At 52.5% G+C, this 18,354-nt stretch overlaps 9 protein-coding genes across 9 annotated transcripts; 5 read left to right on the top strand and 4 right to left on the bottom strand.

Moving 5' to 3' along the window:
* Positions 1 to 177: 177 nt before the first annotated feature.
* RHO25_006450 (uncharacterized protein) lies at positions 178 to 1,192 on the top strand (the record flags this gene model as incomplete). The annotated part of the gene is made up of 3 exons (XM_023597275.2): positions 178 to 208; positions 262 to 738; positions 801 to 1,192. The coding sequence occupies 3 exons, from the start codon at positions 178 to 180 to the stop codon at positions 1,190 to 1,192; spliced, it is 900 nt and encodes a 299-aa protein (XP_023451767.1).
* A 776-nt stretch (positions 1,193 to 1,968) lies between these two features.
* RHO25_006449 (uncharacterized protein) lies at positions 1,969 to 3,030 on the bottom strand (the record flags this gene model as incomplete). The annotated part of the gene is made up of 4 exons (XM_065602789.1): positions 1,969 to 2,230; positions 2,356 to 2,512; positions 2,642 to 2,672; positions 2,923 to 3,030. The coding sequence occupies 4 exons, from the start codon at positions 3,028 to 3,030 to the stop codon at positions 1,969 to 1,971; spliced, it is 558 nt and encodes a 185-aa protein (XP_065458861.1).
* An 875-nt stretch (positions 3,031 to 3,905) lies between these two features.
* On the top strand, positions 3,906 to 4,160 carry RHO25_006448 (uncharacterized protein; the record flags this gene model as incomplete). Its single annotated transcript, XM_065602788.1, has 1 exon — positions 3,906 to 4,160. The coding sequence occupies one exon, from the start codon at positions 3,906 to 3,908 to the stop codon at positions 4,158 to 4,160; it is 255 nt and encodes an 84-aa protein (XP_065458860.1).
* Positions 4,161 to 5,230: 1,070 nt separating this feature from the next.
* On the bottom strand, positions 5,231 to 6,208 carry RHO25_006447 (uncharacterized protein; the record flags this gene model as incomplete). The annotated part of the gene is made up of 1 exon (XM_023597273.2): positions 5,231 to 6,208. One exon carries the CDS (start codon positions 6,206 to 6,208, stop codon positions 5,231 to 5,233), a length of 978 nt encoding a protein of 325 aa, XP_023451769.1.
* An 844-nt stretch (positions 6,209 to 7,052) lies between these two features.
* RHO25_006446 (uncharacterized protein) lies at positions 7,053 to 8,120 on the top strand (the record flags this gene model as incomplete). The annotated part of the gene is made up of 1 exon (XM_023597272.1): positions 7,053 to 8,120. The coding sequence occupies one exon, from the start codon at positions 7,053 to 7,055 to the stop codon at positions 8,118 to 8,120; it is 1,068 nt and encodes a 355-aa protein (XP_023451772.1).
* Positions 8,121 to 8,874: 754 nt separating this feature from the next.
* On the bottom strand, positions 8,875 to 10,580 carry RHO25_006445 (uncharacterized protein; the record flags this gene model as incomplete). Its single annotated transcript, XM_023597271.2, has 4 exons — positions 8,875 to 9,123; positions 9,188 to 9,496; positions 9,547 to 9,900; positions 9,978 to 10,580. 4 exons carry the CDS (start codon positions 10,578 to 10,580, stop codon positions 8,875 to 8,877), a joined length of 1,515 nt encoding a protein of 504 aa, XP_023451771.1.
* Positions 10,581 to 12,267: 1,687 nt separating this feature from the next.
* RHO25_006444 (uncharacterized protein) lies at positions 12,268 to 13,128 on the top strand (the record flags this gene model as incomplete). The annotated part of the gene is made up of 3 exons (XM_023597270.2): positions 12,268 to 12,686; positions 12,739 to 12,889; positions 12,940 to 13,128. 3 exons carry the CDS (start codon positions 12,268 to 12,270, stop codon positions 13,126 to 13,128), a joined length of 759 nt encoding a protein of 252 aa, XP_023451774.2.
* Positions 13,129 to 13,359: 231 nt separating this feature from the next.
* Positions 13,360 to 14,436, top strand: RHO25_006443 (uncharacterized protein; the record flags this gene model as incomplete). The annotated part of the gene is made up of 1 exon (XM_065602787.1): positions 13,360 to 14,436. One exon carries the CDS (start codon positions 13,360 to 13,362, stop codon positions 14,434 to 14,436), a length of 1,077 nt encoding a protein of 358 aa, XP_065458859.1.
* A 937-nt stretch (positions 14,437 to 15,373) lies between these two features.
* On the bottom strand, positions 15,374 to 17,905 carry RHO25_006442 (uncharacterized protein; the record flags this gene model as incomplete). The annotated part of the gene is made up of 1 exon (XM_023597269.2): positions 15,374 to 17,905. The coding sequence occupies one exon, from the start codon at positions 17,903 to 17,905 to the stop codon at positions 15,374 to 15,376; it is 2,532 nt and encodes an 843-aa protein (XP_023451773.1).
* Between the last annotated feature and the right edge of the window lie 449 nt (positions 17,906 to 18,354).

Raw genomic sequence — 18,354 nt, 5'->3', positions numbered from 1 at the left:
TTCCTCTCTTTGCACTCGCACTCATCATGACGACATGTTCTAAAAGTTGAGAGAGCAGTATCGAGCTCAGAACCACATAAGAAAGAGCCTATCTTTTCTGACTCTTCGATCCTGTTCCCTTCTTGTCAACTCTAACTCTTACCAAGCACAAAGGACAACAGCACACTACAGCCAACAATGTCGTCCAGCAAAGGTGTTTTCGAGATCGGTAAGTACCTCAACAACCTTGGACCGTATCTCAGTACTAATTCCCCTGCGCAGGCTTCCAGCCCGAAGTCCAACACCAGGAAGCCCCAGGCAACCAACAGAAACTCGGACCTGCCCCAGCGATCTCTCAGGTTCCCGATGGCAAAGGCGGTGCCAAAGAATACAAGGCCTCTGGCAAGCTCGAAGGCAAGAAGGCTCTGATAACGGGTGGTGACTCCGGAATCGGCCAGTCAACCGCTGTCCTCTTTGCCATGGAAGGCGCTGAGGTCTTCTTCACATACCTCTCTGACCAAGAGAAGAAAGATGCGGATCAGACAGTGAAGCTGGTAGAAGAGAAGGGCGGGAAAGCACACGCATACCAGGCCGATTTGAGGAGCAAAGACACATGCAAGAAGGTCGTGGACACGGCACGAGAGAAGATGGGAGCAGTCAACATTCTGTTCAACAACCACGCATACCAGATGATGATCAACAGCATTTTGGATCTGAGTGAGGAGCAATGGGAGAACACATTCAACACGAACATTCATCGTAAGTCCACCTTCTCGCAGGTCCCCCAAAACCTCTTTACGGACACTAACTGTTTGCAACAGCCTTCTTCTACCTCTCCAAATACGTCCTGCCTCACATGCAAGAAGGCGACACCATCATCAACAACGCCTCTATAAACGCCTACATTGGCCGACCAGATCTCCTCGACTACACCTCCACAAAGGGCGCCATCGTGGCCTTCACGCGTGGTCTCTCGAACCAGTTCGTCGGCAAGGGTATCCGAGTCAATGCCGTAGCTCCAGGCCCAGTCTGGACTCCACTTATCCCAGCAACGATGAATGACGATGCGATCAAGCAGTTTAGCTCTCCGATGGGACGACCAGGACAGCCAAGCGAGATTGCAACATGTGTGGTCTTCCTTGCGAGCACGGATTCGCAGCAGCTGAGCGGGCAGACAATTCACGCCAACGGAGGTGTGATTGTCAATGGCTAAATCTCCTACAGTGGGATTCTGCGCGTGTGTGTTGCGAGAAAAGGCGCGCAACGTAATGACTGCATGATATACGAGCATACATGAGCATGATGATAGCCTTCGTCATTAAGCGAGAGGTGGTTTGTAGTCAGCAATAGAGATCAAGCAAAGATTGATCCTTCACGATCGAAAATCGTAGTAGGTTTCTCAGTGATCTGCGTCTCCTCGGCCTTTCATCCCGTGCTTGTTCCACAGCATTGCTTGGGGACCCTGGGTACGTCCAAAGCACGCAACTGCAGCGAAAGCTTTCAACATCGTCAGCACTGTTGAAATGAGCTCATTGGGGAAACGAGACGTCGTCACTCAGATGAAAGGGAACTGGTAAGTGTGAGAAATCGTTACTACAGTATGGTTTTACAGGTTATTCTGTGCTTGATGTATTCTTGTCATCTCAATTCATCCTCCTCATCCTCCTGATAAAGAGTTCAAGAGAAAAACTGTCCTCGCCAGCGAAGAAGCTCGGCTGCTTTTCGCCGTGTCTCATTGGAGTTCCCTTGATCTCAGTAGTAGCACAGTCTCCGCACAGCAAAGAAGAAGTTTCGTTAAAATCACCTCACAGGGAAACAGACAGAAAGGCAGCAGTGAGGTCCGCCGCCAGCCTGTCATTTCTGTGTAAGGATCACAGTCATGTCAATTCGATCAATCAGTCGTTCCTGCAGCAGTCTCTGGTTGTGCTGTACAGAGCCAGTGTCTTTGGTTTTCCGGTATTATTCCTCCTCTCTCTCTGTTCGAGTGTCTTACTTGGACGCGACTTCCTTGTCCTTGACGCCGACTTCCTCTTCTTCGATGGTGTCGGAGGAGCTGGTGGTGCTCATCTTCTCCAACTCAGCGTGATCTGGGCCGTGGATGTCTTCGTCATATTCGATGACATCGTCATCGGCTTCGAATTTGGTCTTGAAGAGGTTGTGGCCTGCGGCCATGGAGGTCGAGTTGCTGCGACGCTTGGGCTTGGTGAGGTTGTATGGAAGGTCGTCGAGCTCAGTGTAGCCCGGTGTGCCCCTATGGAACATTGCATGTTAGTGGGAGGTTCGGGCAGTCATGGGGTGTGACGTAAGGGATAGGTAAAAGGAAGGTGCAGTGCATAGGAAGTGACCGGATAGCTTTGAGTGAGATGTGGGACGCACCAGTTGCCGCGGCCTTGACCTTGCTTCTTGGTGCTGGATGGATTGACGCCGTCGTAGCCGTGCTTTGCGAAGTAGCGTGGCAGGTGCTCTTCTGGAGCAGCTGTGCCATTGGCGAGACCGACGTGGTCACGGTTGTTGGCCTTCTGAGTGCGAGTCACTGGAAAGAGAGTGTTAGCAGGTGCGTCGCGAGGTGTAAGCTGATGCTATGCTGTGGTTCGTGACTCAATGGCAGTGCTAGCAGGGGAGAGAGTCGCGCCATTGCTTTATTGAAGAGTGAAAGACTTACTGTTGGGTGGTTGTTGTGCTTGGGAGAAGGACTGGTGAGGTGAGGTTGGTCTTGCTGAGTTGAAGTGTTGCGCGTGGTGGTAGTGGTTTGGATGTTGGTCGATGAGTCGAAGGAGAAGGGATGAGGTTGAGGTGATGAAGTCTCAGGCAAGGTAAGGTAAGCTCGTTGCCCAAGTGAGGTGATGTCGCGTGACTTGTCTCACTGCCTCGATACGAGTGGGCACTTGAGGCTGCTTTATTCACTCAATGGACGGGTACCTTGCATCTGCCTGCGACACTGACTCTCTTATGGCCGTTGCGCGCAGTTGCCTCGTCGTACGTTTTCCAGAAGATGCTGGAAAGCCGGTCACGAGGCACAGGATGAGGCTGTTTGGGCTTAGGGGGAGCCATTGCGTGAGCTAGACCACCCCACTCCCGCCAGCTGTGTCTCATGAGAAGTACCTCGATTCCTGGTGACATGCGTCGGGCCAGATGCCGGCTGCACTTGGGTTGCTCATCGGCCGCAATATGATTGCCTGTACGGAAGCATCGCCTCTCCCTCCCCGGATCCACCTCCATCATTGGCATCAGTTTCAAGGCATCGCGTTCCTGTCGCCGCTGCGCTGCGCGTCGCTGAGTCCTATTGTCGGTCCTAGCGCCGACGTCACTGCTCGCGTGGCCGCAGCCAGGGTCTCGTGACTGCCGAGTCATCCATTGGCATCCGCCCGGTTCATCCTAATGCCAGTTGTTCTTACAACGAACATCAACGTGAAGTGCGTCGCACTCGGCCGTCAGCCTCGAAGGCGACCACGCGTCTGACTTGCAGTGACATGGTACGGAGGTACCTGCATACTTTGGTAGGCTCTTTGTGAAACCCAGAAGGAGGGGTCACGCTAAGGCACGGCTACCTCCGTAGCTGCCGCTCATGCAGAAAAGTCTGGGGAAATTGGATCGAGGTGCCGATCTCCTGTAACGTCGAGCTTCATGGTGACTACTTCATCATCGATTCGTCCTTTGCTCTACGCGCTCTTCTTGATACTACGCGGGAGCATATAGAGACTAGTGCAATGCGCAGAAATCTACGCTCAACGAAATGAGTCGTGAAGTGTTCTTCCACGCCTTCGGCAATATCTCAAGCATTCGAATTCAGTCTGCTCTCATTTCGAGAAAGAGCGATCGTGAGATCGTTCATGTGCAGCAAACACGAGGCAAGTAGATAAGACTGCCCTTGTGCCTCAATAGAAAATTTCTGGCCTCACCCATCCAAACCTGCATTTCATACCAGCATGGCATCCGATATCACTGACCTTCGGAGCTTCCAACGCGAGATCCAAGAGTTGATAGGGCCTCACAAAGGCTCGGTTACCACTGCACCTCCCTTCACTGCAGCACAATTGATTATCATGGCTATCGCGCTTCTCAGTGACGACAACGAGGCGCAATCGGAGGTCACCATCATGCAATGGATCATCCGAACATTCCAGTATTACGGCAACATAGCAGTGGGAGTCTTCTGTAGGCTCGGTCTCAGAAATTTCTAACGCACGGCCGACGAGAGATCGAATGAGTCGAAGGCTTGGACGTTCAGCAGAAAATTCAGTGCTGCATTGTCGACATACGAGGTGCCTATTGTCGCCCATGCACCCGGAGTGTCAGACATAGCTTCAATTGCACAGGCGACTTGGTCGCTCGATCTTCGGTCTGTCCCCATGTTCCTCGGGCTTCGTCAAGGCATGACTAGAAGCGGAACCTTTCGACTCCTAGATTTGCCGTTGGAGATACGTGAAATGATTCTTAAGCAGGCTCTGGTACTCCCAAAGAGTGGTGTCTGTATCTGGTCGCAAGCAAAAAAAGTTCGTCTCTGTCCTCTGACCCGAGACAAGCACACAGAGATCAGTGGAATAGACCTGATACCAAGGTCGGCGGAGAATTACGGGCGCAGTAATTCCATCCCGCGCGAATTGCTGCTCGGACCTGAGCTCGGTGAGCATCTCTCAATTCTTCGGGTCAACCATCAGGGAAGTGCTTGAGCTTTTCGGAGAGAAACTGCGGACTGACGTTGCAATAGCTCCACGACGAAGCTCTCCCCATCTTCTATCGTCTGAAACCTTTTTGTTCCGGACCGTTGAATCGCACAATCGGTTCCATTCGTTCACTAGTCCAAGAAGATTGCCACATGTCCATCGCCTTGCTTTCATACTTGATCGCAGCTGGATATCTTTCCACGTCCAAGAGGTTGATGGCCTGATTCAGCATCTGGCTGCACTTCGAGAAGTTGACATATGGGCGTCCGAGCCGGAAACGATTCTTCGCAGTAATGGACGGCCAGGGCCTCTACGCAGCGCATTGAGGCTCGAGATGATCAATTGGCTGCGCAGGTTCAGAGGACTCAAGAGAGTGACTGTTCATGGCGATTGTCCAAGGCTGAAGCCACTTCTGGAGCGCGAAATGTGTTTGCCGAAGCCGCCAAAGGGTGTATAGCTCTCACTGATACTGCGGTAGCGGGGAAATGGTAGCGCAGAAGGATGCAAATAGCCCATATCCTCGCCAAGCTAAACAAGCGAGAGCGGATGCGTACACAACACGTCATGTGTAGTCCTCCAGTCGCTCATCACGACTTCTCCATCCACAACCACTTCTCAAACTTCTCCTCCTCTTCTTCTGTCAGCCCATCTCCCACCTTCGACTTCCACTTCTTTGTCACACCAAAATTCTCATACATCTCCAGGCTCTTTTCCAGCATGAACAAATTCTCCACCTCATCACTGTCCTTTCCCTCGCAAATTGTCCTCGACTCCCTCGCTCTTCTCGCAAAAGCCGCGGCTCGTGCAGCGTCCGAATGCATTGCGACGATCTGGAACGCGTCGTAGTATAACCTAGGCAACCGCAGATCCGACACCTTCTCTTTCTGGTAGATGTCGAGAAGAGCTCTACAATCTCTCAATGCGCGTTCCGGAGCATTGCGTACAGTCTTTGGGTCGCCGATACTGGAGTCGAGTTCTTGAGCGCGCTTGAGCCGCGCATCGGAAATTTTGAGCTGTTGCGGGGAAAGCGAGCACAATTCGCAAGTGCACGTAAATCTAAAATTCTGTTTTAGGATTTCTTGTCGGGTCGTCGAAGGTCCGCCATTGAGGTAGGAAAGTGTGAGTTCTTCATCTTCTTCGATTTCTCGAACTGCATGAACCAGCATGCGGTTTTGTGTGCTGTTCCAGGAATGCTGCGCGTTGGGCAGGCAAGAATGATTTATTCTGGAGACGAGAGGGAAAATTCCGCCGATGCCACTGCTGGGGCCCAGAGGATAGCCATTGGAACGGACGATATTGCTGAATGGGTTGGGTTCGCCTTTGAAATTGTTGTGCAGGGATAGGAAGGCTCGTTGGCCGTCTTTGGGAAGGGCTTTGACTATTGCGGCAAGGTCTTTCTCGATTGTGTCCGCATCTTGCAGACTTTCTGTGGTGAAGAGAGGTTCTTCACTGATCAGAAGCGTGCCAGCCGGTATGCTACGATTTGCGACAAGTCCTTTCCCTTTTCCTGGAATCTCTTGCTGTGTGAAGAGAGGATCGTCGGTCGCTGTGGCTGAGGGGGACATGACGGAGAATATGCAGGTACAGAAAGAATTTGGAGCCACGAATTTCGTGTTGCTATGAAATGCTGTCTACGAAATGGAATGATATGAAGAGCGCATGAAAGCCAGCAGATCGATGTTCATGTCATCATGCCAGCCGTGAGAATCTCTTGCCGGAGTCGGAACGATTTTTTGCCAGAATGTGGGTCTGGGCGAAGCTTGAAGTCTTTTTGAAGGTACGACATGACCTGAAATGACAACAGCGCGAAGCATGTTGGCCCTTTCCAACTCGAAAGCAAGCAAAAAAAAAATGACGAGAAAGTCGATGAGCTCGACAGAAGACATAACGTGAGACTGAAGGGAAGAAGCTGGTGACGAAGCATCGTGACCTCAATGTCCTGCAACGCTGATCAGACGCAAACACCGTGACCACATCGTTGAAGTGAGTAAGACCTGGCACGAGAGCGGGCCAATGAATAGAACAGCGCATGGACACGCACGGAATGCTTCGTAGCTGGACGTATTTGCTGGTCACGAGCACGCGTTCGACACGACGAGCGAGGCAATCACAAGGCATCCTGAGCCGTTGTCCACGTGGTATCTCACATGCAGTAGGAAGAGTGAGTTCTAAACGTCGATGAAATTGAGGAGAACTGCAGATGCCCGCCGAAACTATTGCAAGTGAGCGTGCAGTCATTTGCAACCCCTAAATTCAGAAGCACTTCCGATTTGCACTAACAATCAGACAAGAACCTACCTCTCAGCACTCGATTTCATCTACTCTCCGGCGCACGAGTTGTCACTGCCGGTCCTATCGTCACTACGTCTTCGGCTTCACCGCCACAGGGAACAAGCTCAGCCATCCAACATGGTGCAGGTCTTGTGGACTGGTGGTTATCCTCTGTTACGACAGTGGGATTACCAGAAGTCTTTCTGGAAGTTGAGGTGTGACGCTCATCTTACAAAGCCAGAGATCCGGGCCTTATTACGAGATGCTGGCCGCCCGGTCAAATTCAGCACACCCAAAGAGGAGCTCTTGCAGAAGCAAATTCGTGGACAACGGGGCTTGCTCAATTACGATCAATGTTCTGTGGCTGAGCTGCGTGCATTCTGTATAGCACGAGGCTTAGCGAGCTCTCAGGAGGCAAAACGCTTGCGTGTCTTGAACGCCATTCTCAAATTGAATGAGGCTGACGATGGCGAAACATTCAATCACTTTCTGGAGCTGCCAGCTGAGCTTCGTGTGTATATCTACGAGCTCTATCTGAGAGACTTCGACACAGACACAAAGCCACTGGACGCACCGTATCCGATACCCCTCGCCGAAGTATGCAATCTTGTGCGTTGCGAGGTCCTACCGGTATATTACAACACTTGCACATTCAAATTGAACGTCTGGAACATTGAGCGTGATGCCATGGCCCGTCGTTTAAGAGCAGCATCACTGTGGGACTTCGTGTGCAAAGGTCCAGCAGGGCAATTGTCCATGTTGCGCAAACTCTATATGGAAGGGAGTATCGACGATGAGATACCTTATCATGATGACGATGTTGGGGAGACCACAGTGTACTGCTACATCGATCTTGGCACTGACCACAAACGTTCAGAAGTTCTCGTGGACTACCAGGCTTCCGAAGAGATGGGCGAAGACGAGCTCGATGTGGCTGCGGGTCTGGTTCAGCATGTTATAAATGCGATTGATGCAAGACCTGGTCGCAAGGAATTACTCAAGAGCGATGTTGAAGCTATCAGGGACATCTTCTGGCACCCACCGGAAGCTCTGCGCAGGCCCACGAAGATGGACGGTGATGAAGACGATGAAGACGATGAAGATGAAGAAGCGGATGAAGAAGACGATGATGACGACGATGAAGACGAAGAAGCGGGTGAGGAAGACCAGACAGTTAGTGACTCGGGAACGAAACGGTTGGACTGATCACAATATTCGGAAATGCCTCCGTGGACGACTTGACCAGGGCGCGTCGCTCCCAACAGAGCAGCCTCACCTCGAAATCACGCTCACAGAGATACATTGACGAACGATTCAGCTCAGTCTTACGACAAAATTTCCTCCCTACATACGACTATCCCAACACGACTCTTCACCCATCACCTCCCCCAACACACAGCCCATGTCACCCCTCAACTACAAGTCACTTTACTTCTTCTCACCAGAGCCAGTCTTCCCATCTCCTCCCCTTGCCAGCCACTCCCCTCCAAATTTCGTCGGACAACTTGGCGTGCCTTTCTTAGGTGGCGGACCAGGAAGAGTGCGATCCCAGCCTGGAGCATGGTAAGGTGGCTTGGGCGGATTAGGCGGGTTGGAAGACTTGGGCGGGTTAGAAGATTTGGGAGGATTGGACGAAGACATTGTTGATCGAGTTGAGGATTCCGGAGTTTGGTTCGGCAATTGAAGTTCTGGTTACAAGATCTCCAGGAGCGAGATATATACATATGGCACGAGCAGCATTCACTATAGCATCAGTGGAGTCAATGCTGCAATCGTGCTCGTGGCACACAGTTGTGCCCTCTTCTCAGCGTGAATTTGCTCTATTTTATCGTGCGCTATCATACACAGTTGCCACAATCAATGCTATCCCAATGCTATCCCAATGCTATCCCAATGCTAGTCGTGAAATCATGTCCTACTCTTGCCATATCTTACACGCTCTCAATATAATGTGTTTTCTTCACGTCCCAGACCTGCTACTTTTCTGTGCGAACTTTTCCCTCAAGACATGCATGGAGATAACACCGATGACCGCCAGCCCACTGAACATGACCAGGATCTGATAGCCATACTTGTATATCGGAGCATCGTAAGTCGGAAAAGCGACAAGAGGAAGCCATGCGTTGAAAGTGTACGATGCCACGTTACCGCATGCCACGAGCATTTGTCGTAAGATGGGATCAGATGCTGCGAGGTGGTTGCCCCAGGACTGTTTGAGTGAGTGTTAGCAATGTTTCAAAGCTTGATCTATCATGAAAGGGAGTGGCACTCACAATAACGATCGGCTGGGCTGCAAGGCCAGCATAGGAAAGGTAGTAGGCAAACAGCAGACTGCCTTTGTTGAGCGAGTGGCCTGAGCACCACGCTGCAAGCATTCCGTTGCTGACAACAACGAGTCCCTGAATGAGGCAGACCAGAGTGGCATTGTATCCAGTCTGATCAGCTAGGATGCCGAAGAACAATGCAGAAACGACACTGAGAGCATCGCCTCCGGTTGGAAGGAGGTTCGTGTGAACGACACTCCAGCCATCCCACTTCAAGTAGAGGTTGAAGTACTTGATACCGCTGATGGCTTGGCCGACCTGTTTCTCGTCATTAGCAACAGTGACTGACGCCTGAAGGTGTTACTTACCATGTTGTAAGGCAAAATGAACAACCAAAGCCTCCAGTTAGTGAAGACGCCCCACACGGCCTTGAATGTCAAAGGTGGCGTCGCGGGCCTTCCAAGCTTCTGAGTACGTTCAATCGTGTACTCCTTGTCAGCTGCAGTCCAGTAGAAAGCTCTCGTGTTATGCGGTAGATCTGGAACTGCGAACATGCCCCAGATTCCGATGGGGATGCCGATGAGCCCATCAATGACGAACATCCATTGCCAACCCGCCAGGCCAGCTTTACCGTTCATGCCTTTGTACAGCGCAGCCTGAAGGTAACCGGAGAACATGTTTCCGATAGCAGAGGATTGCTCGAAGAGAGCAGCACGTTTAGCCTATTACATCATGATGTGAGCAATTCTTTCATCGACCGAAGCACCAGTCGGCCCCATCATCACCCGGGAGGACTTACAAGCTGATTTGTACCATACCATCCACCAAGCAGCGCCGCAAATCCTGGAAAGCAACAAGCCTCGGCGAAACCCACGAAGAACCGGAGTGCGTACAGCGTCTCCACGTTCTTCGCAAACGCCATTGCAACGACCAGGATGCTCCAGAAGATCTCACATGACGGGATCCAGATGCTCGGGCGAATATGCTGGAGCTGAATCATCTGACTAGGTATCGTGCCCAGTAATATCCCGATATTGAACCACGTATTTAACCAGTTCCGTTCATTGCCATACAGCTCCAGGTCCTCTTTCATGCCCGAGACGAACGCATTGGAGATGTTCGTCTGATCGAGCTGCTTGATGAAATATGCCAAGCACATGTACGACAGGAGAAACGTATCGAGCTTGCGGACATAGCGTCGTTCCTGCGGTGTTCCGTCGAAGGAGTCCCATAGCACTCCTACGATACGTCGCCATCTCGAATTCTTGGGTGGAGTTGTCGTTTGTTGTTCCGCCTCACTATTGGTCGTCGGCTTCTCGCTTGAAAGTGGTGCGGGTCGTTCTTCAGAACTTGTGTCACTGGTATCGACAGCCACGTGAGGCTGCTTCTCGTTGACACCCATTGTTGGTACTGCGCGAATTGTGCGACTGGTCCATGCCGGATCGCCTCCTACTTAAAGCAGAAGAAAGTGGGCGGCTTGTGGTAATGTGACGTTCGCGATAGGCTACTGTAGCCGGAGAGTTGTTACTGGATCCGGTGTGGGCTGCTACGTGGGCTGCGTGGGCATCGACGTGGGTTATGCTCTTAGCCTTCGCTGTCATTGGGAGAGGATGAAAAATTCCCACCTGCACGAGGAAACCCGTCTATTACCGCCGACTTGGCGCATACACCTTGATGGACTCTTGGACTGCGGCTCAACACCTCTTTGAGGTAGGTCGAACAGATATGGCAAGGATATCATATCAATGCTGTGAGCAAGATTGATAGTGGTAGCACTGCTGTCTGGCTACAGTGGTTGAGTGGGTACACACAAGTCTGCCGCCTCTCAGCATAACGATAACACAAGCTTGGCATGTTCTCCATCTACCTTTCAAGGTCGTGGAGGTTGACAAATTGTCGACTTCGTGGGATCTATTGTGGCGCCTATACGTGTATGTCGGACACGGGCTCAAACCCGGCACTATGCCCAACGTCTGAGACCACCCGTAGCCTGCACTCCGGCCATAGGGTGTTGAGGTCTCATATCGTGCATGCCGGACAACCCAGGTCTAGATGACTCTGCGTGGTTCAACCTGAATGGTTCTCCGGTTCAGCCCGGTCTTTCCAAAGGTGTTGCTCATGGCGGACATGGCCGTTCCTTCGATAGCCTCCGGCAGTGAATCTTGGCGCGGCAGAGCGATTCGCCTGGGAGGCGACAGCTAGTTTCATGAGCAGTCGATGGGAAGCGCTCATCATCAGTCCAGCCTGCGTTGTATACTGCCGCACCTTGGCGACAGATATTAGGCTTCGGGAACACTTCAGCTTACGGACGTGGAAAAGCTTGTCTTGGCGTTTCGTAGTTGAAGGGTCGGGTGGTGTGGGCAGAGGAGCACTCCATCTCTCAAGGCTCCATCATCGGACACGCATCATCCGCAAACGTCCGCAGTGATTGAGTGCGTCGTCTCCAAGGGTAGGGTGACGCGTGAAGCAGAAGCCGGCAGAACGACCGCTAGGGTTAGGCGATGAGGAGTGCTTCGCGAACAATGATGCTCTTCAAGCCTCGTAACGCGAGAAGTCGCGGATTGCAGTACCAGTCGTATGTGAGGGAGTTGACCATGAAAGCAGAACTCGCGTGCAGTGGATGAAACAGAGTATCCAAGTGACGAAGAACGCGAGAAGGAAAGCGCAATCACGCGCGACAAGCCATTTTGACGCGACCAAACAAAACAGTGAATCAAAATTTCAAGGCTCCGGCATCGAGCCAAGAGCGAGACAACGTCTCCAAGAGGAGCGAAACGACGTCGGACAGCAGCCCTACACCAACATTCGGCGAGCTCTCATGGCGCCTCCCGATCCGTGTTTCCCTCTGCTGCTCGGGTTCGCAGTCTTCCTATGCCCGGGTCCACATGCGACCGCGAAATGTCGTTGCTTCCTTAGGGAGTAGTTCCGGAGTTAGCGCAGCCTTCTCCCGTTTCACAACGACGACAGAGCAATCCTCTTACCGATCCCGGTCGACGAGAGATCCATGACACGCACAAGATGGTGACTGAGCTATAAATCGCTGGTATAAGCAACCAAAGTGCCCGAGCACTCATATGCAAACGCTCAAAATGTCGACATACGCAATCACTGGAACTTCTCGTGGCATCGGCCTCGAACTCGTCAAACAGCTCATTCAATTGCCCAGAACACAGGTCTCCAAGATCTTTGCCATCACGCGAGGCCCTAGCGTGGAGCTCCAGAAATTGATTGATGCTTCTGAGGAACGCATCGTCAACATCGTTATCAAAGATTTGACCAAGGAAGATAGCGTGCAAGGAGGAGTTACTCAAATCCAGAAGCACACACCCTCTCTGGACGTCCTGGTAAACAATGCTGGTCAAGGGTCATTTACACCGGACGGAGTGCGATCGGTCAAAGCCGCAGACTTGCGAGAAATCTTGAATACCAACCTCGTGAGCGCACAAGTCGTGACTGCCGCCTTCTTGCCACTTTTGGAAAGCGGGAACGAGAAGAAAGTCATCAACATGTGAGCGATATTTCCCGTCCGACTCTGATATCATCTGCTGATATTATGCAAGCTCGTCCACTCTGGGTTCAATCTCTTATGCCTCGCGACACGCGAATACACCGAGTCATGCGTACAAGGTCACTAAAGCAGGCATGAACATGCTCACGGCTTTGTACGCGCTAGATCACAAGGAATTCACGTTCCTTGCCGTATCTCCTGGTGTAAGTGTGGTCAACCTGTTCGCACGCAGCTATTACTGACATCACCGTAGTGGCTGAGAACCGATCTTGGAAGCCAAAATGCGGACCTTCCTGTTGAGGTCGGCGTCTCTAGTCTCAAAGACATCATCCTCAAGGCCGACAGATCACAAAATGGCAAATTTTTCAACATTCACGTGCCTGATTGGAAGAAAGAAGGGAAAGGACCAGAAGTGTATGAAGGTGAAGAGGTGCCATGGTGAAACCTCCCTTGCAAGATTCAACACCTGATAGTGCTACAATCAGATCTTGAAGTCGGCGATACTTGTGATCATATTGTGCGGCTGTCCTTGTGGCAAGGTACATGCCGCATCTGTAATTGATGCTCAAGGATATCAAAACTCTATTTCTCTCACGCCCAGGATGAACAGGAGCTTACTGCACTCTAGTTGACCTCACTCCATTGAAATACTTTCAACAACAATACTTGCAAGATGCGATTGACTGTATCAACAGCCGCCTTCCTGGCCACCATCACCACCTTCGTCCAAGCAGACGCAGACGACATAGCCGTCGGCCACCACATAATCTGGTCCTACCCAGCCCCCAACATCCCCGATGAACTCCTCACCGCAACCCGCGACGGCAAAGTCAGCGGCGTAATCTTCTACAGCGAAAACATCGACAAAGCCAACGACCTGCCCGGCCAAATCCGCAACCTCCAAAACGCCTACCGCCAATCACCTTCCTACCCAGGCTACCCCCTCCTCCTGGTAACAGACCAAGAAGGCGGAATCGTAAACCGCCTCCCAGGCGGCCCCTCCACCTCCGCCAAATCCATCGGTTCCTCCTCCGACCCTCTAACCTCCGCAACTCAAGCCGGCCAAACCGTAGCTCAAATCTTCTCCCAATTCGGCATAAACGGCGACCTCGCCCCCGTCCTCGACGTCCACAGAAACGAAAACGACTTTACAGATCGTGAACAACGTTCTTTCTCTTCAGACCCCAACATCGTCTCATCCTCCGCCGCAGCGTGGATCTCAGCTCTCCAATCACAGAATTATCCCGCAACAGCGAAACATTTTCCCGGATTAGGTGCTGCGGCAGCAGATGAGAATACAGATCTCAAGCCCGTGACGATTAATCTCTCAGCTGATGAGTTACGAGGAACGGATATGTTACCTTATACTGCAGCGATCAATCAAAGTAACGTCAAAATGATCATGACGTCTTGGGCGATTTATCCTGCGTTGGATTCAGACAACCCAGCTGGATTGAGTCGGAATATTGTGCAAGGGGAGTTGAGACAGAGATTGGGGTTTAGGGGTGTGACGATTACGGATGCGTTGGAGGCGGGGAGTATTAAGGCTTTGGGGAGTACGGGGGATTTGGCGGTGAGAGCTGTGCAGGCGGGGATGGACATTGTGTTGGCGTCGGTGAGGTTGGTGAGTCAGGGACAGGAGGCACATGAGGGGATTGTGAGGGCTTTGAGGGAGGGGTGGATTGATCGGGGGGAATTTGATGCTGCGACGCAGAGGATTGTGGATTTGAGGAGGAGTTTGCCGCATTGAGATCTCGAGTTCGCGGTGAAGTAGATGATGATATTTGGGTCAAAGCTGGAGGATATACTATACACTTTGGCTTCCATCTCGGACTTTGCTGCTTTTACAGAGACGGTGTTTTTCTCGCTGCTCCCAGGAGCGGATGACACCCGGCCTAGTTCCTCTGCAATCTGTCCAGAGAGGAATTCGAGCTTCCTCGTCAGAGTCCTCGCACTATTTGGGCTGAGGTGGTGCAGATCGAGTAGCTTGGCTCATGCTGACACATAGAGTCTGGTCCTGGGTTTGAGGTAGTGCTAGTGGCACCGTCTTTTGTAGTTGTGGCTCTGAACTACTCTTCTGAAACGTGTTAGCTGATGCAACGAGTAGTACGTGGCCAAAAAAGAAAACGAGTACAGACCTTCTGTGCTGGCCGATCGCTCTTTGTTGCCGCGGCTCGGCTCTACGCCACTGTCTGTCCTTTGCTTCTTCTGTGCCACTCCCTGATGCCGCCGTGGTGACCGACTCGTTATTTTTTCCAGCGGCTCCCTTTACACAGGTTCTCTCCGCTGCCGTCACTGACCTTGTCCTTCTTTGGAAGAAGACGATGACTGAGCGGGTATGGCCTTGTGTATGATACGTAGATAGTACTGATGAACTCCATGCGGAGCACAAACTGCGATGTCAGCCAAGCAACGTCAAAAGCCCGGCAGGAGGTATTTCGGTAAGCGCGTCAGGTGTGTGCGTGAACAAACAACGGAAGTCAAGATTTCCAAATTGGATTGCGATTGTCTTTTTCAAAGATGCGTGGCGAAGTCCAAAATGACAGCTATGGGCCGACCTCGAACAAACCAAGTGAACGATATTCCTCAGGCTCAGCAAAAGATGTTTTCCTTTCAACGATAAATCAATGATTTCCTGGGTGCACCTATATGCCCGCTTACAATCCCGTCGCCATGCAATAACTCTCTCACCGATGTCCAATCAGTTCAAATTCCAACTTGTCCTTCTTCTTCCCCGGCAAACCAGGAGCATCGTCAACTTCATCATCATCAATCATATCAGCATCATCCTCTTCATCCTCATCCGCGCTCTCTTCCGCACTACTCCCTTCCACCGTCTCGAGCCCATTCTCCGAATCATCGTCCTGAACAGCCTCATCTCCACTGCCGAAGAGCCCGATAGAGTCCACGTCCGAACTTGATCTCAACTTCGATCCCATTCTCGGAACAGCAGAATCACTCTGAATACTCGCGGAGCGGTGAAGCATTGGGAGATTTCTCCTCGCAAGGGGCGGTAAGTCCTCCTGATCGTCCGTAACATCCAGTCCTCGAAGGTAATATCGCATTGGAGAAAGACTGCGACTCACCGCATCCATCATCTCGTAAGGTGAAAAGCGCGGCAGCTCGACGTTTGGCATATTTGGCATGTTAGGGAAGTTTTGTCGAAGATTCGGTAAATTGGGCATGTTTGGTAACGCAGGCATTCGTGGCATGCGGGGAATATCTGGTAGGTTGGACAAGGTCGGCAGGTTGGGCATACTCGGTGCTGAAAACCGTCCTGAAAAGCTCGGTCGACGGATCTCTTCGTTGGTAACAAAGTAGCGACCTGGCGATTGAGCACCAGCCGCCAACCGTGGCGAGCTCGAGGGAAGCGGCTGCTGGGAAGGTGACTCGGGAGTCTGAAGGAATTGAGTCTGGACTTCTGTTGCTTCATCGGGCATTCCGATGCCAGCGTTTCGAAGGACATCGTTACCAGTAAAGTCGTGACGATGCACCGACTGTGTCTGCTGTCGTAACAGCCTCTCGGCTTCTGTCTCGTGGTGTGCTGTCGGTGTCATCTGGTTCGTATTGTAGCTGTCGCATCTTTGACATTTGAGGCCAAGCCAGTGAAATGGAGACCAAGTTCGGGCTCCACAATCATTGCAGCCTATCCACACGGTCCTCGGTCTTCGTGGTGGTGGAGCATGCGCTTGGCCATCTGTTTGCTCTTCAGGCTGTTCTGAGCCTTCAACATGCGGCAGCAGTCCTTCGAGGTCCTCCTCAGGCATGGGCTGGATCGCTATTTCCTCATCCAGCTTCCGCCATTGCAGCTCCATATTCACAGCACTTTTGCTGCACACCGGACACTTGTACGTCACCGCCATCAGATCCTTATAGCAATCGCCATGCATGTAATGTCCGCATGGCAAGCTGACAACAGGGACTTTGGCTTCGAACATGAGATTTAAACAGAGCGGGCAATTGCCTTCCGTAGCCCTCTCTATGCAGGGATGCGCAGCAGATGTGGAGATGGATATGCACACATTGCAACGCTTGCAGTGCACGAAATCCTTGCCCAATCCTTCACCCACACGGCAAATGCCACAATCATCGCAATGATAGATCCTCTTATTTGTGTCGTTGTCCCAGAGTTTGCACTTGGAACAAAAGTACCACGCGGCATAGTTACCGCAGTTCATGCACTCATGCGCTGCCGGCTGTGGAGTCTGACAGAGCATACAGAGCATGTTCTGCGTCTTGTGCCGATTTAGAGCATGCGGAAACGGCAGGTCCTTTGACTGATCATGACAATGCCGACAAGGGAACCATCGTTGGCAATCGAAGCATTGCACTTTGACATTTCGCTTGTAGTGCATACAGCCCAACTCCGGTTCATCGTCGTCAATCACAGCTTCATCATCATCGCCTTCGACATCCCGCGGCGCCTTGGGCAGAGGAGTGAAAACAATATCGAGGTCCCCAGGTCGTAGGTTGTATGGATTGCTAGGATCAATAGGCAAAGCTGCGGCTCCTAGCAGAGGTGCTTCCAGGCCGTCGCTTTCATGCCCTCCTGACGCCGGACTATCCGGCGGCGTGAGGTGTCCTAGGTCTTTGTGTCTGGCATAGTCTTGCATCATGAGCTGATGCATCCTCTTTGCCTTCTCCTCCGTCGACACAGCGAGTTCCTTAATCTCTTGGAGCTTCTGGCGCAGTGCCCGCATGCCATCGTCTTCAGGCAAAGCGCCGTCCATGTTCGCGGTGTCTGGCATGGTGTATTGCACTTGCGCTATGCTCGTCGACTCGCTGTTTGTTCGCTCGGTGTCTGCTCTCGGCCGTGTGGGCGGGCTGGCGGTGGGTGTCACAGGCGTGGTGTCGGCGGGCGACCGAAGAGCTTCTGCGATACCATGTGCAGGGTTGATGCTCATGCGCTCGGCCGATGCTGTGCGTAGAGAGGCGAGGACAGGACCCGGTCTGGCAGCAGCATGGTCTCCCCGCGCGAGCTCTCTCAGGACATCGATGGCGTGTTGGTCGTGGTAGGGCGAGGGCTCGTTGCTGGCATGCACGGCTTCTGCTCGAACTATCGTGGCATGATGGTGGTGAAGGGCGTCTGGGGCTTGGCGTTCAGATGCAAGAGAAGGTGCCGTGGGTGCGTCATGTTGCCGCAGATCCCGACGGCGGGCAGCAGCAGTATCCTGGTTGGCCGAGGGGTGGTGCGAGGGAGGGGGCACAGCGTCGCGCATGGGGAACGAGGCGTGCGGTCAGCGGACAGCGAGGCGACGACGACGTGTGTGTGGTGGGCGACGGGGAGTGTGGTGCGAGAGTGCTGAAGGCATCCCGGTCACTCGTCCCTCCACCGCGACAGGGCTCTGCTGCTGCTGTCTCGCCGCTGCTGCCTCTGTGCACGCGAGACGCTCCCCAAAAACCTGGCTCTTCCCACTGTGCTGCATCCACCTCGCCTCGCCTGCGCTGGTCGCCATCGTCACGATTGCACATGAGGGGCCTGTACTGCTTCACCTCATCCTACTGCCACCTCATCCGTCCACAGTCATCTGACAATGTGAAGACACGCCACCGTACACGTGTCGACGCGACGAGACATGCCTCAGGCTACCACGCCACCTGCAAGCCCATCAACTCCCTCCGCCAGCCGACCCGCCGACACATCAGCAAATCAAGATCCGAGAGCCAC

Source organism: Cercospora beticola, chromosome 4, assembly GCF_033473495.1.
Source record: "Cercospora beticola chromosome 4, complete sequence".
In the NCBI taxonomy this organism is placed as follows: domain Eukaryota; kingdom Fungi; phylum Ascomycota; class Dothideomycetes; order Mycosphaerellales; family Mycosphaerellaceae; genus Cercospora; species Cercospora beticola.
Note: the sequence above shows the minus strand (reverse complement) of the source record. Positions and strands in the feature narration are given on the sequence as shown.